Here is a 24,661-nt window from a genome sequence, read left to right on the forward strand (position 1 = left end):
TAGAACGGAAAAAGTATAATACGACAAATAATGTCATTTTTTAACAATTGAATTAGCTAACAAATTCATTGTTGAAGGTGGTGGGATTTGATGTGAAGCGAATGTTGACGAATTTTTCAGCTAAATTATGATCCGAATCATTTGATATAAACTTTATTACTATTGAAGTGTGTAATTATATAAAAAGGAAAAAATTTATTTCAAATATATATATATATATATATATATATATATATAAAAGAAAGAAATGATAATAATGAATTAAGCTAAGCAGCATGCGTAGATAATAGGAGTAGTAGATATTATCCTATATTAATGCATTGGGTATGCCACTAATTATAAGTCTTGAAATCTCAAGGAAAAACAATGTAAAATTGTCATTTAAGGAATAATCAATTCCAGGATGCATGAATAATCAATGATATAATCATGGCTGATGGATCATATTGTATGTAACATTATCACATTCATCATATTTTTCCAAATCCAACATAGTTACATACTTAAAATAGATAGATTAGACTTTAAGTTAAGGTATATTTTTAATCTAGTCTCGTTTAAAAATTAATTTTTATTTAATTGAATTAAGTAGACAAAACATATGAGAAGAAAGAGCAATTAGTTAGATCAGGTAATGACCAATTAAAATAATGATTTTAATCGCCAATCATAAATAATTAAGTAAAGAAAAAACATAATAATAATATAAGTAAATACTATACTTATACATAAGACTAATTTATACACTCAATATACAAATTAAAAGGTACTATATAAAATTAAATGAAGTTCATAATTTAATTAATATAACAAACAATAATTTAAAGATTGAAATTATAAAAAATTTAGAAATCATTTTGTGAAACTTTAGCAATTTTTTTTTTAAATGAAAATGTAATTAAACATTGGGCCTTACAAAAGAGATAGATCCAAGGTTCAAAACTTAATTATTTTTTTCTTAAATTAAATAATCTTCATAAGCAACCTCAAGAAAATTGGCGGCAAAACAACGAACCCTTACATGACGTGGCAAGCTCTGATTGGATAGTCCATGTATATATGTACGTATGTATGATATGGAAAAAACCATCATGATGGAGATGATACATATACATAATACATAATAACATACCATTATCCTTTTCCCGCGCTATCTCATTGAAGATTCCAAAACAAGGCGTTCATTGAAGAGAGAGAAAACTTCATTGAAGTCTGAAGAGAGATAAAAAAACACATTAAAGAAGAAATTTTTTCTTCTTGAATTCCATTTTTACTCAAGGTAAGAATTTTTTTTAATTACATATTTCAATATTTTTCTCTCTTTTAGGGTTTACCGATTTTAGGGTTTTCAATTTTTAATTTTTTTGTGGATTGATCTACAAATTTGCGACATTGTCGGCGGTGAAATCGAAGAGATCTACACTTTTTTCTGTCTTGAAATTGTTGGTTTTTTTTTTTTAATTTTTATTTACTACATATCGATATTCTTATTGTTTATTTGAGGTTTTAGTTTATATTTTGATTTCACCTAATTTTTTGTGTATATTGGGTGTTACCTTTGTTCTAGGGTTTTGGTTCAAATTTTATGAGTCCATCTGTTGTAAAAATGGATGAATCGAAGACAGCATCAGTGAACTGTGTAAACAGTGGTGAAATCGAAACTCAATATGCTGAACTCTGCAAGGTTTTGTGCTTTTTCTGTTCTTTTTTATTTTATTTTTTAATTTCCCTATTTGATTTATGAAAATTGTTAAAAATAATCCAATATTTTACTCGTCCGCTGTGAATAATCTCACCTATTGATTATTTTCTAATAATTTCATCTTTAATATGTACTTGCTCCCAGCATACCCTATGGGTGAGGGAAGGGGTGGTGTTGTGGTGTTTTAGGGGGTGGGGTTATGGTGGTTTAGGTCATTGGATATGCTGGGAGATAAAACATACAAAAGGTTGGATTATTAGAAAATAATCCAAAGGTGGGATTATTTGCAGCGGATGAATGAAATGTCGGATTATTTTTGACAATTTTTCCTTTGATTTATTTTCTTTCTCTTTTAGTCTTGTAATATACTAGTAAATTGAATCTCTAATTGCTTTAGTCATTCAAAATTTTGTTCTTTTGTTGATGTTTGAATTAGTTTTATACCTGCTAATAAAAGCAAGTTTCAAAATTTAGGTCATTGAAGCTTAATTATTGGGGATTTTAAAACCTAATAATAATTTTTTTTTTGTTGTTAGTTTGTTAAATTCAAATATCAGGTTACTGAATGGTTTATTGTAGGATTTTAGAGTCTAACTTTATTTTGAAACTGTGTTTACAGAACCAGTTTTGCATTGATGGCAAAACGTTTTCGGAAGCCATGAAGCTTTTTACAGATAGCAAAAGTATTCTGCTGAATAATGTGTCAACTATGGGAAGCACATCGGTACATGATATTTAGTTAAAAAGAAAACTTTTGTTGGTCGATTGTGTTTGTTTGGAAGTGTAATTTTTTTATCTTTTCTGTCACCAGCCAGAAGAATTAGAGAAATATTTGTTCGCTTTTGTTCTTTACACTAGTAGGAGACTGAGTGAAAGAACTACAACTGATGCAAGTGAAGATCAAAGTGGTGTTACATTGTGCCAGATTTTAAAAGCTTTGAAATTGAAGTAATTTGTCGCCCCATGTTTTGTTTGAAACTATTTTTTTTCTGGACTGCTCTTGTCGTTTTGTATCTGATTTTTTTGTTTTTATTAATTGCAGCCTTATAGATTATCTCAAAGAGCTTCCTCAGTTTATCTTGAAGGTTGGTGCAATTTTAAGTAATATGTATGGTGCAGATTGGGAGAAGAGGCTGGAGGTAAGTCATTTATGTTTAAATATTTTCCCCCAATTGTTTCATTGCCCATTAAATTATTTTATAGTTGAATAATCATTTCAATTTTCATCTTGATCAGGCAAAGGAATTGCAAGCCAATTTCGTGCACTTGAGCTGTCTAAGCAAGTAGGTCCTCTTTCGATGCCTTGTGTAGCAGTTAGAAAAGCTCTTACAATTATGAAACTGTCTGCATGCTGTATTATTGTCAATATTACGGTTGATGTGCTCCTTGTTCCCAGATTTTACCATGCATTGCATGGATTTTTTTAGTTACAACTTTAAATTAAATTTGCTGTATTGATTTTGTTTTTCCTGTATCTGCTTGTAAAATTTACTTTTATTTAGGTTCACTCGGAAATAACCTCTTTGTTATAACAAAGTTAAGGTTGCCTACATGAGTTACATCCTACACTAAACCCTTCATAGGTGCGAATCACTTATTATTGTCATTGGTGTAATAAAATGATGTTCTAACTGCACAGAAAATTTATTGAAACTTTAATGGGATTTCAATTTGTACAATGGCTGCATATCAAGGCTCAGAAATCACAACATCTCAGACTTGTCAAATTTGTAATCTGCACTACCAATCAATGACTAGGTCAAATTGTAGTTCAAAATTGGTCTGCGAAGTTTTGTACTATGAATGCTGGAACATTTATTGTTTCCAATATTAACTTGTCAATTTCCCTTACTATATTATATTTTATAATTATTACTTTGGTTTATTTAAGCTGCTGTTTCTGGCAATATAGTGACTAAGTCTTATTGATTCCATTACTTTACAGGTACTACAAGAGAACATATCACGAATTTTTCAAAACCGAAGCTGATAAAATGTCTGGTGATGCAAGAAGTTGTTCTTCTGGTTGTGTTTCAGAGTATTATAGGTTTGGTTGGCTGCTGTTTTTGTCCCTTCGTGTCCATGCCTTCAGCAGGTTTAAGGACCTAGTAACCAGCACTACTGGAATAGTCTCTGTGTTGGTAAGTGACTATTGGTTTGGGCTGTAAAGTTTTTTGTTTTTGTAACTGCTAAATCAGTTTGATGAATCCTCTGACCCTTCTAAAAACCTTATCAGATGCAAGAAACATGATTGACATTTGCAATTATTTAGTGTCTGAGTTTTTATTGTGTAAACATATTTTCCGTTAGAGCATCGGGGTAATGGAATGTTGTAGTTATTTTGGTTTTTATTTCTATATTATTTTTGATTAGTTTAGTTTTCCTTCTATTGTGTATTTGATTCATTAAGTAGGAATCATGCTGCCATAGTAATACATTAAGTTTGTTGCAGGCCATCTTGATCATTCACATCCCTACTCATATGAGGAGCTTCAATGTTCTTGATTCGCCATTGTTTGGTACTGTTTATAATCTGTAGAGGCTCAATTTTTTTTGCTTATTTGATGCCCCCCTCCTGGCACTCTACTTTAAGGGGAGGGGAGATGTATCTTCTGAGAATAGCATACAAATATATGGATTTATTGTTGCAGAGAAGAAATCTGATAAAGGTGTGCACCTGGTTGCGTCACTTTGTCAAAAATACCACACCTCTGAAGATGAGGTGAAGGAAATGATACAGAAAGCGAATGAGCTAATTTCAAATATCTTGAAGAAAAAGTCATGCTCAGCTTCACAATGCAAAGCTGAAAACCTAGACAATATTGACCCGGGTGTGTGTGTGATCGTTTATGCATTTCTTACTGTTTTACAATATTTTAGGTTTGGCTCAATCAAATAATTTGTTAAATGCAGACGATTTGACTTACTTTGAAGATTTGTTGGAAGATTCATCACTTCCAACTTGTATCAGTTTGTTAGAGAAGGATTATGATGCTACAGTTGGGCACAAGGGTGATATAGATGAAAAAGTCTTTGTTAATGAGGATGACAGCTTACTAGGATCAGGGAGTCTTTCAGGTGGTGCAGTGAACATAAGTGGTTCCAAGGTAGTCATGTATACTTTGTTGTGCCATCTTATTAATTATATGACAACCCTGTGAATACCATATCTTAGGATTTATCCTTCTGGATTATTTCTCTCTATGCACTTATGAGTGTTTCTTTTGGGTGGTTACCGATTCACCTTTACCCATCAATTGCAATTTGCAAATATATGGAATAGGAACTATCTCTTCTATTGCAGAAAGTGAAAAAGGCATGAAATGACATGCTCACCTAACTTATTACTCCCTCCTATTCACCCAAAGTTTCCCATTAGACTTTTCACCATTTTTTAGGCGGTCAAATGAGACTACATGTGAAAGAGAGAGAGTGTAGTGTTTATAAATTTTGATAGGAGTAAAGTGGGGTTAATAAGTATAAAGGTATGAAAAGGTTAAGTTTAGTAGGGTAAATTGGTAACATTAACATTCCCAAAATTAAAATGTGACATTTAGGGTGATTTGACCTAATAAGAAAATGAGACACTTAAAGTGAATAGGAAGGAGTATTATATTGTTGTGATGCTTATCAAAATTTTAATATATTTTTCTCTCGTTTTAGAGAAAATTTGATGACATGTCCTCTCCAACAAAAACAATTACAAGTCCACTCTCGCCTTCTCGATCACCTTCACTACTGATAAATGGGGCTCGCAGTGGTATGAACATAAGAATAACATCTACTCCTGTAAGCACTGCAATGACAACTGCTAAGTGGCTTCGTACTGTTGTATCGCCGCTTCCATCGAAGCCATCTCCACAGCTGGAAAAGTATTTCATGTTATGTGATAGGAATATAAGTAATGAGGTTGTCCGTAGGGCTCATATAATTATGGAGGCGATCTTTCCAAATAGTGCTCTTGGGGAGAGATGTGTTGCTGGAAGTCTACCAAATTCCAACTTAACGGACAACATATGGGCTCAGCAAAGACGATTAGAAGCGCTGAAGCTGTACTACCGGGTATTGGAGGCAATGTGCACAGCTGAGTCTCAGTTGTTGCATGCTAATAATTTGACTTCTTTGCTAACTAATGAAAGGTTCCACAGATGCATGCTTGCATGCTCTGCAGAACTGGTGTTAGCCACTCATAAAACAGTCACAATGTTGTTTCCAGCGGTATTAGAGAAAACTGGGATCACAGCTTTTGATCTTAGCAAGGTGATTGAAAGTTTTATTAGACATGAAGATTCTCTTCCAAGAGAGCTTAGAAGGCATTTAAATTCCTTGGAAGAAAGGCTCTTGGAGAGCATGGTTTGGGAAAAAGGCTCTTCAATGTATAATTCTTTGATTATTGCAAGACCAGCTCTATCTACCGAAATAAATCGTTTTGGGCTACTGGCAGAACCAATGCCATCCCTAGATGCAATTGCTGCGTACATTAACATTTCTTGTGGAGGCTTGCCGCCTCTTCCATCATCACATAAACATGAGGCTGCAGCAGGTAACTCAATCTTCTTATCCTCTCTCCCCTCAAGGGGAAAAAATTAGTAGGTTTATCTCACTACTGCAAATTATTAATGTTCATCTTGAGCTTTCTGGATGTAGGAAAAGGGTCCTTATAGGCAATTACAAATTAGTAGTATATAATTCTCTCTATTGAGACAGTTTGGAGCAGGGTTGTGCCCCTTTGTGCTCTGTTAGAGTAGTTAACTATGGGAGAGTAAGGTATTAAGTAACTATGTAACTTGAGATCCTTTGAATGCATTTTTGCGAATTAATGTTTTGGATTTTTCATTGTGATGGATTTTGGTACCTTTTGTATCTATGTGAGGTTGCCCATACAACCGAGGACATGTTCAATAACTTGCAATGGGCTGAAATCCGTTACAATTGACCCCCCCATTAGTCCCAATGTCCTTTTTGGTCATGACTCACGACTACTTTTGGTTGCTGATGGCTTAACCCAAAAAAAAAATCAGGATTTCAGATTGTGGTGGATTCTAAATCCTATATTACGTGAAGTTACAACACGGTTAATGTGGGACAAGTTTCCCACACAACTGATTTGGGACAAGTCTCATAATTTGCAATCGACTTAAATCCATTACATATATCTATGTGTTGTGCTTATTCTATTGTATCTAAACAAGCATATATAATAGAACAGGCTCCTTTGCATGTTTTGTGGTTAGGGATTGTTGGATGATCAAACTTACCACTGGCCTGCTGGACATTAGGCTTCAGAAATGAAAATGAATTTTAGTGGTCTTTTTACTTAGATCTGTGTTCTAATGTTATTGCATTGTAAAAAAAATAAAATTTGTGTCATCATATGCAGGACAAAATGGTGATATGAGATCCCCGAAGAGAACTTTATCAGAGTATCGAAGTGTCCTAGTAGATCGCAATTCCTTTACATCACCGGTAAAGGAGCGATTGATAAACAATCTCAAGCAGAAGCTAACTCCTCCAGCTTTGCAGTCAGCTTTTGCAAGGTAATATATGCTAATGAATTAACTGTCACTTTTGAGGGCTTGGACTAATCTCGTTTTCATCTTTTTGGTATGGGGAAGGCTTCTTTTAATTTTTTTTAGAAGAATAACTTAAAAATTGGGTTTTTGTGCTTTCACAGTCCAACAAGGCTGAGTCCTGGAGGTGGAGGAGAAACATGTGCAGAGACTGGGGTAAATATATTTTTCAGCAAGGTAAGAGACATCAGTTGTTTTTGGCAGATTGAATGCTTGTTGGCAATTGGATGATGTCTCTGGTTTTTGAGTAACTGGATCATGATTTCATGCAATTTCCATAGAATTTGTATGGTTTCTAAGGATTTTGTTTTTAGGTAGGGGGGCTTGGAGAGTTTTTTTTTTTCTATAGAGACATTATTGTGGGAAACCAATTCTCTGGAACGTAAAGTGAGATTGGTGCTCCCTCATTTCTGGCTTGTAGGTCTAATGGTTTCAATCATGCATTGTTATACATTAATCTTATGAATTTCATTTTCTTTAGCAATCTCTGTTGTTTGCCCTCTGCATTGTCCATCATTTTCTCGATTTGGCTAGTTACACTTGGACCTTAATTTGGATGTTACTCGATGACTTGTGTAATCTTTTTAACTGTCAAGATAGCCATCACCTGCATGGCTCCCCCCTTATGGACCTGTTAAAAATAACTACAAAGGACAAATTAAACTCTTTGCTTGATTTTGCTGTCAGAAACCTTGTGTTAGAATCGCCACTGAGCCCTTTGGTATTGTATCAGATCATGAAGCTAGCTGCTGTCAGAATCAACGGTATGATTGAAAAGCTTGAGAAGAAATCTGAGAGTCCTCCATCACAAAAATCAAAAGCCAAAAGACAATCTCAGGAACAGCTGAGAGAGAGTGTATATTGCCTTTTTCAGAAAATTCTCAATCAAAGGACGTCCTTATTTTTTAATCGCCACATTGACCAAATAATCCTTTGCTCTTTGTATGGAGTTGCTAAGGTTTGTACTCTTTTTTCAAAGAACAGCTCAGAAATAAGTAAAAGCTCCTGAGCCATGCTTCATGAACTTGATGAATCTCTTTTTTTGTGCAGATTCTTCAATACCCCCTTCAGTTCAAGGAAATTATTTTGAACTACCGTAAGCAAACTCATTGTAAACCACAAGTTTTTCGAAGTGTATTTGTTGATTGGTCATCTCCACCTAGAAATGGAGTAAGTAATTTGTTATATCTGCTCAGAAATTTATTCTACTTCTCCGAAGGGCTAAAGCTTTTTGTGGTTTTCTAACAGAGACAAGGGCAGGATCATGTTGATATCATAACATTTTATAACGAGGTATTTATTCCTTCTGTAAAGCCTCTTCTCGTTGAGCTTGGCCCTCAAGGAGCTGGTGTGAAAACTGACTTGGTTCCTGATAGTAGTAATAACAAAAATGGTATGTTCTCATTGTGTTCACACATATTTTAAGAGTATTATATCGAAAATCACATATTTAAGTTGAGCAAGTTCCTGATATTGCAATATAATCGATGACTTAGGTCAATGCCCGGGGTCACCTAAAATATCTACATTCCCAAATCTTCCTGACATGTCCCCGAAGAAGGTGGCAACAAATGTCTACGTTTCTCCATTGCGGTCGTCAAAGGTACTCATTAGTTTCTTGATAGTGTTTAGATCTTTTTAAATTTGAATTGGAACTTAGAAGGCAGACTTTAGGACTATGTATGAAGCCAAGTGCTAATTACTCAGAGACTCAGACTCTTCATTTTAAGTCAAATGTCTGTCATATCCAGACTTTGACAAGTTACGGACACTTTTACACTTCATTCGGACCAAAATGAATGTATTTTTCCACAAGTATCTGATTCTGACATGTTGACACCTACCCGTGTTAAAAATGTGTTCCAAAGCTCAAGTATTTTAGGTCAATGGAGACTGGTTGTGGCTGAGGCTGTCTTTCCTGCATATTGTTGATAAAAAATACTAGTCGGGCTATAATGTAAATGTAGCTCGTGAATTCTCTGTTGATAACTTTGGAAATGTTTTGCTAGCCAAGGGTTTGCTGCTTCTTGACTAACATGAACTGCAAAGCAACTAATATAGCTATCTGATAGTATGATTTGGCTAATTACATGACTTGTTCACGGATCTGATGTTATTTTCTAATTTTCAACTGTAGATGGATGTTCTAATAACAAACAGCTCCAAGAGTTACTATGCTTGTGTAGGAGAAAGCACACATGCTTATCAAAGCCCATCAAAAGATTTGACGGCCATTAATGACCGCTTGAATAGGCATATGGTTGACACGAATGCTTATCAAAGCCCAACAAAAGATTTGATTGCCACTAATGACCACTCAAATAGGTATATAGTAGATGTAAATCTACTAGGTTCAATTTCCCTCGTGTCTTTGTAAAACGTATGCTATGATCCTGATTACACCATGCTATATTCACAGTAGTCGCAGAGTTAGGGGAGCTCTAAACTTCGAATCAGATCCAGATGTCGGCCTTGTAAGCGATTCTCTTGTGGCTAACAGCCTCTATCTTCAGAATGGAAACTGTACGAGAAACTCATCTCCAGTACCAATGAAAACCGAACAGCCCGATTCTTAGTTCGTTGACTCCTTGACTGTACATGAGCGATGTAAATTCTACTCATGTCTACGACCCTTTTCTTTCTCTGTAATTTCGTCTAAAATCTAGGCTTTAGACTACGAAAGTGAACGAGCAGTATGTTTTTCATATAGTTGCCATCACTTTCAGACAATTTTATATATCTATAGTTTCTAATAATGCCTTCATTTTTTTCATGTGTATTTCTGGGAAGGTGGTATTGCTTGTCTTGCTTTTCCTTACCTTAATGTACATTATCATCTAATTGTGCCACCCCTTTCTATTCATCATTTAAACTTGTCATATGACTGATTTTTTTCTGGTCGTTATATCTAAAAAAAGTTACTATATTACTCCCTTTTATTCAGCTTAGGTGTCCCATTTACTTTTGAGACACTGTTCATTTATCACTCTTAAATTGCATTTTATTATTAATCTATAAGTTAAAACATAGTCATGTGGGATCTTATTTGATTCGTTTTGATGTAAAGATTATTGATATCAATTTTTTATAATTTTTAATTATACATAACTCGATTTATTAAGAATTGAATAAGTGTATTGGATAGAGTGCATAAAGTAAATGAGACACTTAAGATGAATAGGAGGGAGTATTAAAAGAAAAAAAAAATATTCATTTTATAACAGTGACCCTGTGGATTAAATTTATTTGTTGTTTCTAAGAACCTTTTTGAGATTTGCAAATATTCCACGTAAGATGCAGTTTGGCCTCGAATTTTGGTTTAAGACTTTGTCATGACTCGTGTCATCCATTCAAGTATTACTTATTAAAAATAGTTGAAGTTGTTAATTTATAAATTATTATTGTTTAAAATTTTAGTCTTTTACAAGTTATACTCGCTAGTCGCTATAAATTAAAAAACACAAGCATTATAACTATTTTACCGTAATTTGGTCACCGGAAAACAAAATGACCTATGAACCTCGAAAAATAAACTTTAATCAAATCGATTTACTTATGACTCTTAACCCAACCAATTAAATTTAACTCATTTGTTCATTCTTTTGCAAATCAAAACCCCAATTGGCAACGACTGCATAATAGTCCGACAATTTGGTAAGCTCCATATTTGATCTATCGTGATAAATATCTTGTATAAACTTAATTCACACTAAAAATTACACATCTTGCCATTTAAATAGTATAATGATTTGAGTAGAAAATGTGTTCTTCATTCCCCAAATGCATTTGAGACGCTATGGAGGCAGGTTGGCAACAACACTTACACAAGAAATGATAGACCACATCCATGATCTTTCATAATGCCCATATTAAAAAATCGACAAACTTTTAGAAACGTAGAGAGTACTAAAAAACTTTCATGTGTATTCATTTGCGCAACATAAGCATACAAGACATGAAGGCAAACACTTCAAATACAACTTTCTTACAGTTTCAACAGTCTGAAACTGAACCAATCATTACAGCTTGTTAGATTTGAGGGTGAGTGAAGGAGGGATTACATAAAATCTCAGAATTTTGGGGTGTAAACATCATATACAGCAATTTCATACAAAATTTTAACATCCATATGAAGAACATGGCCAACTTCAAGTATGATTTTCTGAACCCTATTTCACATATGGAGAACTAGTAAAAATTTTGACCTCTGATATTCACTAGGACTTGGAAGAACTCAACAGATCAATCTGAATTTCAACACAAGATTCAGAAGTAACTATAATGAGTAAGTGAGTTGAATATTGTAACCTGCAGAAGAACCCAAGATCTATGTTTTCTGTCGTGTTGGAGTTTAATAGCCGATCTTACCCTTTGATGAGAAGAACCTGCTAAAACCGCGCGAGTGCTTTTCCGGTGTGGGAGTGGAAGAAGTGGAAGATCCAGACTTGGTGGGTCTGTGCCTTGCATTTTTCGAAATGGGTGATCTCAGGATATTTCCTTCGCTGTCTGATGTACTAAATGGTGCGTTGTAGAGATCCGAAGGTGAACCAGAACCTAGCCGTGATAGATGAGTGGAAGTGGCAGCATCCATCTCAACATGATCCAAATCCGTATTCTTCCTGCTTATAGTTGGCTCTTCTTCATCGAGGCTTTTACCTCTTTGGCTCCTCTCACTGATGGGAGAACCCATGAATTCCGAGTGGGGACGCATGGTTTTCAGTTGCTTGCTAAGAAGAAATATGGTTTCTTGGCACTCAGCTAGTTTCTCTGCTGCAGCCTCTAGTTCTTTTTCCTGTACATATATCGAAATAGAAGGTTTCGATAAATGAATTCAAAAACAATCAGATCTAAACAGAGCCACAGCACAAACTGTGCAATGAAGTATATAAGCTTGTCAAAATACAGTAATAGCCACAAATCAGATTTGACATCAAAAAGTGAAATATTTAAGGGATTAGCTTCGTACTTGTTTGGTTCTATCATCAACCTCAGCAGCGGAAGAGCACACTGTGCATTCCTCATTTCTATGAAAACACAAATGAACAAGTTAGTCACACAGAACATAGATGGGGATTGTGGGCATGGGGCTATTAAATATTTGCATCTCGAAATAAACCCGCAAAAAAGGCATGGAAAGGGAAGCAATAGGAAACACAGTAGAATGTTCATATCTAGGATTTATCTTCCTCAAGCTTTGTTTTGTTATTCTTCAAAATTAGCAACCAAAATATATTTTCAAAACTAACCTTTGTAGCTGTTCTTCGAGATCTTTACATCTGACTAGAGTGTCTTGATGATTTAGTTTTTCAGCCTCAAGTTCATTATCCAGAAATTCCAATTTCGACTTCAAAGTATTGACATCATTTTGTAGCTCTGCAGCTTGTTTTTCGAGCATCTTGTATGACTCTGCCATGCATTTAAGTTGAGTCTCAGCCAAGCTATTCATGTTCCGGGAAGATGCCAGCTCTGATTGGACATCTACCAGTTGTTTCTCCATTTCTCGTAACTGAGATTTCGCTGTTTCCAGATCTTGAGAGCATTGCGACAATTCCCTTTCCATGCTGTCTTTCTCCATTTTCAGCTGTTCATATTCTTCTATTGAGCATTTGTATGACCGTGACTCCAAGCCTGACATAACATTAGCATCCTGAGGAACCTCGGGATTTGAGGAACAGTCAGAGATATGACCACAGCCATTAAGATAACTCTCTCTTTGGAGTGATTTGTTTTCGGGCAATGCAATTTTGTCTATACAATCAGGACTGTTCGCTTCTACTTCATTACCCTTGTAGCCCAAGACACTAAAGCTAAGTTTGCTAGCTTTGGCCATCACATCCGAGAGCGCATAAACAAAATCTTCAAGGCTGATTTCATTGCACATTACTCTGTTGAAGATGATTGAAAACTCCTCAACTTTATGGCCTAGTGCATCTTTATCATCAGAGACAACGTGAACTGCTCGAGATTCCTTCCCGAGGAACAATACAAAATTGTGAATCTGAGATAAGGCTGCTGCTTGATCTTCATTTAGTTTCTCATATTTTCCATTGTCAGACAAATAAATTTCCTTTTCTGCAGTAGCCACAACAGCCTCTGGTACAGCTTGCTGATCAGCATCACCATCTGAGCAGTGCTTCTCCTCAAAGACACAGTTTATCGAGTTTGGACTAAGAGTATCGTGCACCTCTTGCACAACATGTCTAATATCGTCCAAAATTTTCACAACATCAGATTCCTTTGAGACAGATTCAAACACCTTGGATATTCTTGATTGCAAGTTCATCAAAGGCAATAGTTCCGTCTTAAGTTTTGAATCTCCCGAAGCGGAAGGTTTGGCTGGTGAATCTGATGCATGCACTTGCTTCGACGACATCATTGCACTGTTAACATCAGCATGGGCAACCTTACTGGGTGAACTGTCTGCAATGGACATCGAACCATTTGAATCTTCAGATAAACGGGCAAGTTTTTCCATTTCTTCGAAGTCATCCATAAGTTCCAAATGTTTTCCATTTTCAGTTTTCACATGTTTATCCTTGCTCTTATCTTTATTATGAGATAGTTCGGTGACTAGTGTGGAAGCCCATGACTCAGCGCAACTAACTGTATCATCATCTTTACCGTCTTCAGAAAAGGAAGTCATACTTGGAGGATTACTAGCATGTTGACTAAAAGAACGCTCAGCTTGAACGATTTCAGTTTTTGTAAAACCCTTTTGTGTATTGAACATTTGTACTTGTGCTTCCAGACTTTGAAGTTTACTAGCGGTCTTGGCACAAATACTCCTAGAAGTTTGCAATTCACTGTTGCGTTTCGCCAATGCTTCTTTCAGCATCTTTGTCTCTTCTTCCATGGCCAAAAGCCGCTCAGTTAGATACTCATTCTCCTTTTGGAAATTCTGGGAACCGTCAAGCGAGAATTCAGGTAGCGTAGACATGTGGGGACTTGATGAAAACTGAGGACTAGCAGGCCTAGCTGGAGACCTTCTCATACGAGTTTCTCCATGATCTCTACCAAGGCTTTCTACTTCTAGCTTCATTTGGGCCAGTGCAGCAGGGCCAGGCAACTTCTTTCGTACGAGACCACGTAATCTTTGGCACTCAGCTTCTAGCTTAGCAATTTTCTTCACACCTTCCATCTGCTGCTTGTTGGCTGCTTCGGCAGACTTGACACTCATATTCTTTTCTTCGTTACGAATTTCCAGCTCCTTGGAGACGATATGAAGTTCGTATTTCAACGAGTTAATTTCCCTCTCACAAGATTCAACATTGGTTTTCAAGAGCTCAATCTCTGCTTCAGCTCTAGACTTTTCTTCATTGACTTTAATAAGCATGTTCGAACGCTCCTGCAATGATCTGGAAAGAGCAGCACTCTCGCTTTCAGCCTGCATGAGCTCCTGATCCAAGCTAGCCATCTTTGTTTCCAGCTCATGTTTCATTCTGTCGTACTGCTTGTTCTTCGTTAGCGTAAGTTCTTGAAGCTTATGATCATTCTCTTCCTTCAGATTTCTTATCTGTCTCATGCATTCTTTCAAAGCACCATCCAAATGGGCAGCCCTATCTTCTGCTGCTAATTTTGCTAAAGTTACAGTCTCCAAATGATTCTTCAACGACAGAGCTTCTGCTTCCGCCTTCTCCCAACCTGCAGAAGAGCACGTACAGTGAGGATACGCACTTGTGAAACTTCAATAGAAACAAGAATTAAATCTGACACAAAAACTTGTATGCGGCCGCCTCACGCATGCGACCAAAAAAATTTTATGCTTGCCGAATTCAAGCCTTAGGACACACATTTCAAGACTTAAAAAGCCAAATCTAACACTTAAAAGTAAAAACCCCAACTCCAAGCCTGAATCTTCCTTCCCAGAGGCTTAATTTAATTTTTTAGCTATCGAGTTGAACCCTTAAAACACTCATTCCACCACTTAAAATGCCAATTCTAACTCTTAAAACCCCTACTCCAATCCTTAATCTTATATTTTACTTACCTACTCCAACTGTAAAATATCCATTATAAGACTTAGAATGTCCATTTCAATGGTTTAAAGTTTGGCAAATCCAATGCCTATTTCAAGGTCCAAAATATCCGTTCAAGCTTTAACATGGCAACTTCAAAATTATGGACTGGACCTATAAGTGGTCGCACGTACGCTGCCGTCTCACAGAAGATTTGTTGTTAATCTGATGCAATACTTGGTAATAAATTTAAGATAATTGCATCAAAATATTCCCAAGATATCTAACAAAATCAGATACCTGAAACGGCTTCTTCAGCCACCTTAGCATGCTGTTTGACAAGTTCTTCCTTGGTAGTTATCTCCGAATTAGCTGTCGAGAATTTCTCATTAAGTTCATTAATTTCATCCTCCATTGTTTTGACTTGATCTTCATAGGTCTTTACTTGGTCTTCATATACTTTCACTTGTTCCTCATACGTCTTCACCTGATTTTCCAATCCACTCAAATGCGTGTAAGACTCGATGGAAATCTGAACATAATTCGAGTTCTTGTGTTTATCTTGTCCCTGAGAAGAAATTATGGCAATAGCAAATTACCGAGAAGAATAATCGAGACAAAATTTGATTGGAATGAATCACATGCATTATATATTAGTTTTAGTATCATTTAGCAATAAACAGTGCTAAAAGACATTAATGCACAGAAGAGAATCTCATAACTGTTAATTTGTAAGAGACAAGAATTAATGTTCATCAAATTACCAATTACAGAAATTTTAATCAGAAGAATCTAACAGAACAATGAATAGCTATGTAAGCATTCAAAATACATAGCGAATACGAGTAGAACAACGGAATGTGAAAATAAAATACACAGCAATCCAACAAGAAGCAACCTTATCTGGATGAGATCCGCCAGAAGCCGAAGATGCCCCAGCAACAGAATCCAATGTAGCAATAACCTTCTCTGCAGCCGACTTATCGGATGATTTCTTCTTCCAAGGCCAACTCCGACGGTCCATGTTAGACTGCATTGAACCACAGAAAACAAGATATTAGTAAAACTAATTAATGCAAACTTGTAATTCTTTTGAGCATTAGCCATGGTGCAGAAACAAAGTTGCATTGTATTGTACCAGCTGGGTTGTACGGATTTTCAAATCTACATACTAGCTACATCATAAAGGTGTAAAAAAATGCATTTATACTGATTCAAGTGATATCTCAAAAGATTTGGCGGTAAGCCAGTAAGACAATCACATCACCCCTTACTACAACAACATGACCGATACCCATTCGCGACTAAAATTGTTTGATTAGGCTGGACTTATTGTGAATGTCAGCGTATTATCGGGGAAACACGAGATGCACACACTTCATAAGCCAAGGATATATACGTCCCAAAACCATATGGCAATGAGAAGAAGCTTATAAAATGTGCACACCATCTTTAATTTGTCGATGTGGGAAAAACATCCCAACAAAAATCACATTTAATCACTAAATATTAGCTGAAAGCAAACCTTCCTCAACAAAGCAATAATCAAAGCATTCATGGTGAAGACTTTCATTTCAATACTTTATCATGAAAAATGTGTGCAATCCATTGTAAAATCAGCCTAAAGCATTGGGTATATGAACTAAAAGAAAATGCAAAGGACCAACAAATATAAGTGCAAAGAAAAAGCAGCAAAGCTGAAAACTAAAAAGGTCAAAAAAATGTGCAAGTACTGAGGAGGGCAAGGTATCAAACCCTTTCCATTAGAGAACATGCAACATCAACAGAGTGGCTTTGGCTCATGTCAATTGTCACCTCCAAGATAAGGAAAAAAGTTTTTTTTTCTACTAACACACCCAAAAAAAAAAGATTTAATTTTTAGTAAATTTTTGCCCTCTTTTTGCCTTATTTCAGGCAAACTACTCCACTCAACAACCAGTGCTAACAATTACAAGCATGCTTCTTTATATCATGACTGAAATAAATTTAAGGGGATGCTTGGGAAAACAAACTGCACCAAGTACCAACTCTTACTATATGTTTATTGAATCTATACTCCACTCTATGCCAGTCTTTTTATGGTCCTCTCTTGACTATTAAAAAATATATGAAAACTTATATATAAGCATTAATTATTAATTTAATTATATCATCTAAAACAGTAGCTAGAAGAAACATTTTTCCTAAAAAAAACAAATATCATTTGCATTTTTTTAAAAAATAAATAGAAAATATATTTCCACAAACATTAAAATAGAAATTTGATAGTTTTTATGAATTACAACTAATAAAACTCAAAATCTCTCCAATCAAGAGGTACTTGATTCTTAGAAATTTGAAGTTTAAATCATGACTTAAAAGTATAATTAATATTTTAAATACTTTTTCACCTCCTTATATAGGATCCATATATGCTATAAATATCATTTTGCTTAAATTAAACTTTTGAAAATACATTAAAACAAGATCATACATGATACAATCAATAGATCATGGTTAGGAGAGCTCAGACAAGGAAAACAAAAACAGCACCAAAAGTTTAAATTTATGGGGACACAAAAGACAAAAACATTCAAAGCATTAAATTAAAGCCAATAATCATAAATGGGTGTTTGTTTTCTATTCTTATCTTTTTTCCTCGGGTAACTCAGCATCCAAACAGAGTATAACCTGCTCATGCTGCTTCCAAAACACTGTAATTTTATACTCTTACTCTCATAGAAATACCAAAACTATGTTTTAGATTCTCATTTTTTTATTTCTTTCTTTGGAAATCCAAACATACCATACTCAAGGTATAATCAAATCAAATCAAATCTACCATTTTTTTATCCCTAAATTTGAATTATATTTTCTAACATTTTGAAAAAATCCCACAAGATCTATGAAAAGACTAAAAACCCTTTACCTTGAAAACTACAATTCATCCAATCAAAATCCATTACTTCATAAAATTACTTGCATTAAGACCCACTAACCACAATTTATTTTTTTAATTATATAATAATAAAACTTAAATCTAGGTTAGCGGAAAATTCCTGATTAAGCAAAATCGGAAAGATAAAACTAATAAATTAAGCTTGTTAAAAGTTTTAAACAATATTCAATGATAGAGATTGAGGAGTGAGAGCCCAAAAATAAAAATAAATTAATTCCCAACATTATCAATTAGAAATCAACAAGAAAAATTGAAGTAATAAACAACGATCCAAATCGAGTAAGAACATATACTAAACAATTTTTAAAAAACCATACATTTACCAAATCAAGCACAGAAAAATCCAAAAAAAATAAATTAAAACCCGCATAATAAAAAAGAAAAGGAACAATGTGGAATCAATAATAAAGTGAAAATGGAACTTACCAGATAAAAAGAATTAGTGAAAAGATTAAGTTATGTTGTAATTAGAGTAATAAAGAATAAGATGAAAATATTGAGGAGATCTAGAAAAAATAAAGTGGAATGAAATTGTGGGTATGATAATGGAAGTGGAGATGAGGGGAGCATAAAGTATTGGGGATTTAGGGTTTTTTACAAAGGAGAGAGATTAGAGAAGATGGTAATGGAGTGGAGGAAATGGATGAAGGTGAAGAAGAAGAAGAAAGGAGAAAGGAAAAGAGTGAGAGAGGAATGAGAAAGGAAAGAAAGTGAAAAATATGAAGTATTTGGTGGTGTGTTTAGGTGTCACTTGAAAGGCTCCAAAATAGGACTACAAAGTTTTTTAAAAGGAATATTTAAATTTAAGAGAAGTAGAAATGAATAACAATTTCAAATAGTTTTTGTATTTAAGACTTGGGATGGTATTTTGAGTGTTAGGAATTAAAAAAAAAAAAAGAAAAAAAAAGGAGTGAGTGTTTGACAAACTATTAATATTAGATAGACTTAATTTGTAGTTTATAGTTGATTAAAATGACTGATTTGATTAGTTGATTTGCGAAATGATTTGATTTTGCTACTAGAATAGTTTGTTCGAAAAAATTTATTCATAATAATAAGTTATTTGAACCAATTAATTTACCAAACATTATAATTAAATTTTTTTACTACCTAGTTTTCTATTTATGCCGAATGAGCTAAAATTGTCTAATAATCAATTTTACCAAACATCCCTCTATAATTTTTGGGTTTTTTCTTTAAGAAATTTTTATATGGGACTGTCACCATGAAACATGTTTATACAATGAGTTCAAATTTAATACAATAAGCATTCTAATACTAAAAGTGTTAATTTTAACATTTAAAATGATATGTTAAACACTAAGGAATTACGGGTATTTAAAATATAAAGTTGATGTTCTAATATATTTAGTTGGCTTATTTTACCCAATTTAAGAGGACTCTCATTATGATCTCATATTAAATTAGAAGTTATGGGTTGAATTGGGAGTTAAAAGTATCCATTTTCAAAGGAGGTTTGTTTTTAAGGTTGTTATGTGATTTAGGGTATAGAAGCATTTTTCATAGTTAAAGTATGTATCACTTTTCTCATATAGGATATCGAATTTGATTTTTACCAACTTTCCCCTTCCATTTCCACGAAACTTCGTACTCCTAAAAAATGTATAAAGTATTTCCGAATTTTTAAATTGTCGTCGATATAAGTTTTTAGTTTGATTGATAAAGTACATTAAGTTATAGTGCTGACAATGTTTGATTTCATTTCCCCATGATTTGAGTCTTAGCAAAATAATAAATATGAAGTGTAGGTTTTAAAAGGACCGAGTACGCGGTACTAATAGTGTACACCAACTATAGAGTATAATTTAGTAAAAGATGATTAAGGAGTCTTAATACACAATATTTTATTGGGTAGTAAATCGATATGAGATTTATTCATGAATGTGACAATAACAAGTAAAACTTAAGTTGTTTTGATATGACTGATTTTGATAAATTAACTAAGTTAAAGTTAAAGGACTTGAAAACATGAACATGATCGACATCAATACTTACTTTATTTGGATTTATAGTAGAAGTGTAGAACTATCAAAAAGGTTTGGTGCAAGAATTCAATAGGAAAAAACGAACGGTACTTAATACTTGTAACATACTTCTATCTATATCAAATCAAACAAATTAAACCTGGCAAATAAATTTAAATAAGTTGAATATTATATTTTATTTTAATTAGAGCAAGTATTATGTTTTTCATATAAGATTTTCGATTCGCTTCTTATTTTAGTTCTAAAGAAAAGAGTACCAAGTTTAATGACTCTAGTCTCTAGAGTTCTAAATGAAATTAAAAGTTTGCACATTAAGTATTACGAATGTAGGGTTTTTACTCCATCTTTTCCATTTTAAGACCTAATTAAGTTTTAAATGAATTTATGGGCTGACCATATATTTTAAATGCGTTCAAAAAAATTTAACATAGATCAAAATAAATTTAAAATTAATTGAGTCGTAATTGAAGAAAATTTGAATTGAAATAATAAGTCTAATATAAGTCTATAGCAAGTTCGGATTGTGCTTAATTTAAAATTTTAGATTCAAACTCAAATTCTGAAATTAAATTCGAATCTAAATCGAGTAAAAAAAAAAAAGCCATATATTGATAACCATCCCTATTCCTAAAATGCATGCACAGTTCAAGTAAACCTAATTTATACTTGTATTTATAAAACTAGAAGTGTACAACTACAACTACATAAAGTTTCATTTACTGTAAAGTGTAAAGTATAATCATATCCTATGTAAGCTTTTATTCTTCCACTTTCTTTACCTTAATCTTTTGTTATCCCCTCCCTTTCACTACATCAATTATCGTAAAATCTTTACGTAATAAATGTTGAGTGGTTAAGAGTATCACAAAAAGAGTAACACACAAATGTACTTTCTCAATAATTAATTTGATATTTACTTAATATTTTATAGATATAGAATATTGCGGTCGATTTTCAAAAATAAAAATTGTTAAACTAAATTATTATGAAAAATTGAATTAAATTGAGTAAAATTGGATTGAACTAAATAAAAGTTTAATTGGACTGAAAAAGTTATTACTAACTCAACTGAAAAATTATATAGCTTATTGTTGCAGGAAACTAGCTAGCTTTTCAAAAAATTGAAGAAAAATTTCCATTTATCATAATTGGATGAATTACAAAGTATTTTTTCTCAACAATGACTTGTTTCATTAAATATATGTATTGAACCGATTTTCAAGCTAGTGTACTTATAAAATTTTCATTAGTGTTAATTTCTTATGTATGATGAAAAAGTTTGAAATTTAAATCGTGTTTGATACATATGACTTTATGATTTAATTATATTTATTTTGATATTTAATTTTCAAGCATCAAATTTTGGTAAACTTTATTATATTTCATGTAATTAAATGTATTAATTTATGCTTTAGAAATCAAACATAGCAAAATATGAAATATCTTATAGACTTGTTCTCCAAGTTCATACTTGAACATAAAGAGTTGTTTATTTTATAAAAATACAAATTTTTAAATGAGACAGTTTGGTAAACTTTACCACACTTCATGGTAACATCATCTCTATATATTGATGATACATGTATATTTAGCGTATCAAAATAATTATTTACAATTTTAAAATGCTCAACTACAAACATAAACTAGTTATATAAGTCTATAAAAAGACGATTTCATATAAACTTTTTGCCCATAAAAAATAAAAATCAGGTTAACCATCATAGGATACAAAAATTATTACATTTTCCAAAAAAATTAGCGTGTTTCTTTTTGGCAAAGGTAACCAGGTCAATTAGTCGTCTATTGTTGACTTATAATAAAATGACAAAATGTAAAGGCTTCAAACGAGCAGGTGTTACCGTGTTACGGTGTTAGTAATGTGAAGTTAACAAATCAACTTCAGGCACTTTTGTGATTTTACTTTATTTTTTTAGTTTTATTTATTTTATTATTATTATTATTTTATTTTTTTTATAGTAATTTATAAATTATGATGATTGATTAGAAATTTCTGTTTAATATATAAAAATAGAAGTAATCACTCTGTTAATCCGACGACTTTTGTTACAAATACAATTCTAATGAAAATTTGGTATAAAAAGAAAAAATATATTCTTTTTTTGAAAATTAAGAATACGGAAAATTACATAGTAAAAAAATGTCACCTATGAGAAAATAAGAGAAATTTGTATCTAAAGTGAAAATTTATATTAAATAAATTAATAATAAAATATAGACCGTAACCAAAAATAAAAACACAACAAATTTCATGTAAGAGGCTAAATGTGAAATTTTTGGTATTTTTTAGAATACTCCAACTTAAAATGATACTCCTACTAAAATCATAATTAATTACTCCTATTAAATTACATATTAATTAGTGTGATTATTTTTTGATATTTTCTCTTTTGGGGTACATAATAGGCTTAAAAAAGAGAAGAATTAGATAAAAGGCAGTGATAATCAAACTTCAGTTTTTCTTGAGAAAAGTTATATATATTTTAATAAAGACAAAAATTGATATTTTTATATTTATATTTTCTTTTTTATCTCTTTATGCATAGGAGCACAGCCATATGGATTAAAAATATCACTTTTCTTATTATTTATAAAATGTCTTTATTTAGATATTTTGACTTGTAGAAAAGTGCAAGTGTGTTGTAATATTAGGAGCGTTGATTATGTTCCAAATTATAAGTCATTGTCAACAAGGAAAGCATACCTTACCGAGTATTAGTAAGTACTATTTTTTCCAACAAAATTCAAGATTTTTCAAAAGAAACATGGTGGAAAGAACCTTGAACTACTAAATAATGACTAATAATAAAATTCATATACATGTAATAAAAAAGCAAAAATGGTTGTATATGTTAATTCTAGAAGACTTAAATAGTTTTCCTCAAGTGTATTTTCCAATGAAATTTTTTTTTATTTGTGAAATAAATAAAATAAGTTTTTACTTGTTTAAGAATGTATTCGGTGTAATAATTAAAGTAGTTGTTGGTCTTTTAGTAAAGTTAAAAACTATTTAAAACTATTATTAGTCGACAAATTAAGTAGTACTTAGTAGTACATAATGCTATAAATATAATGATACAACTTATTTTCTTTTTATAAAATCAAAATTAGTAATACTTACTCGGATTGTAATACTTAACACATTATTATTTTCTGTTTAAGATTTTCTCTATATTTTTCTCAACAAATTATTTTCTTTTTATCGGATTGTAATACTTAACACATTATTATTTTCTGTTTAAGATTTTCTCTATATTTTTCTCAACAAATTATTTTCTTTTTATCGGATTGTAATACTTAACACAAATAATTGAACATTTAAATACTACCTTATATCCTATTTAAATGCAACATCAAGATTTTCAGACAACCCAATTTAATACATATATTATTAATAATATTTTTCATTGCATAAATATTAGTATAAAAGTTCATATTTAGAAACTATATTTTAGACAAATTAACAAAATTAGATATGACTATATAGTTTCTTACAAATTACTAAGTAAAAAGCTATGACTAGTAAAAAAGTGCAAATAGTTTCACATTTGACTAAGATCAGGCAAGTATGTAACAACTATGATTATGCTACTACAGTACTCACAACTAACAACTACTTCGACAATTAAGAATTGTCTCACACTTAAATTACATATACAGGGTATTTATTCGGGTCATCAAGTCGATTTTAAGTTAACGGTTTCGTATCAGTTTAAAATTAGGTCTTGTATTCAAGTTGGTTTTTAGTTTTTACATAGTTGTGAATCTATTTTTAAAGCCGAGTCAAATACAAATTTATTTATAAAATCAGATAAATATTAGATTTTCGGTTGGTTCTAAAGCAAAATGATGCATCATGCATAAAGTACTATTTATAATGTTTTTTTGATAATACAATATGGATAATTAATTAATAGGAAAGTCATGGCTAAATGGTTAAATGGTTAGTAAATGAAATAAGAAAAAAGGTAGGACATAAAAAAAACGTTGGTGGATGGTGGTAATTGGCTAAAGTCATAGTCATAATTCAGAAATAAGAATCCCAAGCCAAGAGCTTGTGGTTGAAGTAACAACATCAACATGATGAGCTGTAATCAAATGTTTACATTCTCCCACTTTGGACCACCGTCGCTCCTTCCCACCCCATTTTGTTTTTTCTTTATTTCCATTTCTTCCATATTTATTCCATTTTATTGACTTTGCTATATTATTAATTAAATTAAAAATAAATTAACTAAAAAAAATACTAAGAATTGAATTTAAAATCTTAAGAAAAGAGCAGAATAAAATGTGATATAAATAAAATATTCTTCAACTTTAGGGTTTCTTTTTTGATCCGTGAATCTTAAGTTCAAAGACATCAGTAACACCAATATACAAGTTTTTACGCTGTTCACTCAATATATTGCAACTCAATAAGTATATAATCTCAATATCAATAGGGTACTATCACCGTGAACTAAAGCTAAGAA

At 32.5% G+C, this 24,661-nt stretch overlaps 2 protein-coding genes across 3 annotated transcripts; one reads left to right on the forward strand and one right to left on the reverse strand.

Annotated features, from left to right (window-relative positions):
• Positions 1 to 1,104: 1,104 nt before the first annotated feature.
• On the forward strand, positions 1,105 to 10,171 carry LOC130811430 (retinoblastoma-related protein). Of its 2 annotated transcripts, none has more exons than XM_057677755.1 (19): positions 1,105 to 1,279; positions 1,568 to 1,684; positions 2,322 to 2,426; positions 2,514 to 2,650; positions 2,745 to 2,841; positions 2,939 to 2,985; positions 3,648 to 3,843; positions 4,155 to 4,221; positions 4,354 to 4,533; positions 4,616 to 4,809; positions 5,366 to 6,245; positions 7,083 to 7,239; positions 7,377 to 7,449; positions 8,006 to 8,230; positions 8,323 to 8,442; positions 8,521 to 8,665; positions 8,769 to 8,875; positions 9,410 to 9,597; positions 9,692 to 10,171. In XM_057677755.1, the coding sequence occupies exons 2-19, from the start codon at positions 1,586 to 1,588 to the stop codon at positions 9,846 to 9,848; spliced, it is 3,174 nt and encodes a 1,057-aa protein (XP_057533738.1). In that variant the 5' UTR covers positions 1,105 to 1,279; positions 1,568 to 1,585; the 3' UTR covers positions 9,849 to 10,171. The 2 variants fall into 2 exon arrangements, with proteins under 2 accessions (XP_057533738.1, XP_057533737.1); XM_057677754.1 differs by having other exon boundaries at positions 1,127 to 1,279; positions 9,695 to 10,171.
• Positions 10,172 to 11,176: 1,005 nt separating this feature from the next.
• LOC130811429 (filament-like plant protein 4) lies at positions 11,177 to 18,962 on the reverse strand. Its single transcript, XM_057677753.1, has 6 exons — positions 18,592 to 18,962; positions 16,126 to 16,257; positions 15,528 to 15,795; positions 12,519 to 14,913; positions 12,239 to 12,296; positions 11,177 to 12,064 (listed from the first exon to the last, which is right to left on the reverse strand). Exons 2-6 carry the CDS (start codon positions 16,249 to 16,251, stop codon positions 11,624 to 11,626), a joined length of 3,288 nt encoding a protein of 1,095 aa, XP_057533736.1. The 5' UTR covers positions 16,252 to 16,257; positions 18,592 to 18,962; the 3' UTR covers positions 11,177 to 11,623.
• Between the last annotated feature and the right edge of the window lie 5,699 nt (positions 18,963 to 24,661).

This window comes from Amaranthus tricolor, chromosome 4 (assembly GCF_026212465.1).
Source record: "Amaranthus tricolor cultivar Red isolate AtriRed21 chromosome 4, ASM2621246v1, whole genome shotgun sequence".
Lineage (NCBI taxonomy): Eukaryota > Viridiplantae > Streptophyta > Magnoliopsida > Caryophyllales > Amaranthaceae > Amaranthus > Amaranthus tricolor.

Bases quoted from the DNA above. Each gene is read 5' to 3' on its own strand.
- LOC130811429 (XM_057677753.1), bottom strand. From the start codon at position 16,251: ATGGACCGTCGGAGTTGGCCTTGGAAGAAGAAATCATCCGATAAGTCG. The intron at 15,796-16,125 runs GTTGCTTCTTGT...ATTTCTTCTCAG, and splicing joins GCGGATCTCATCCAGATAAG to GGACAAGATAAACACAAGAA. The intron at 12,297-12,518 runs GTTAGTTTTGAA...GTGTTTTCATAG, and splicing joins CTCGAAGAACAGCTACAAAG to AAATGAGGAATGCACAGTGT.
- LOC130811430 (XM_057677755.1), top strand. From the start codon at position 1,586: ATGAGTCCATCTGTTGTAAAAATGGATGAATCGAAGACAGCATCAGTG. The intron at 6,246-7,082 runs GTAACTCAATCT...CATCATATGCAG, and splicing joins TAAACATGAGGCTGCAGCAG to GACAAAATGGTGATATGAGA. The intron at 8,443-8,520 runs GTAAGTAATTTG...GTTTTCTAACAG, and splicing joins CATCTCCACCTAGAAATGGA to AGACAAGGGCAGGATCATGT.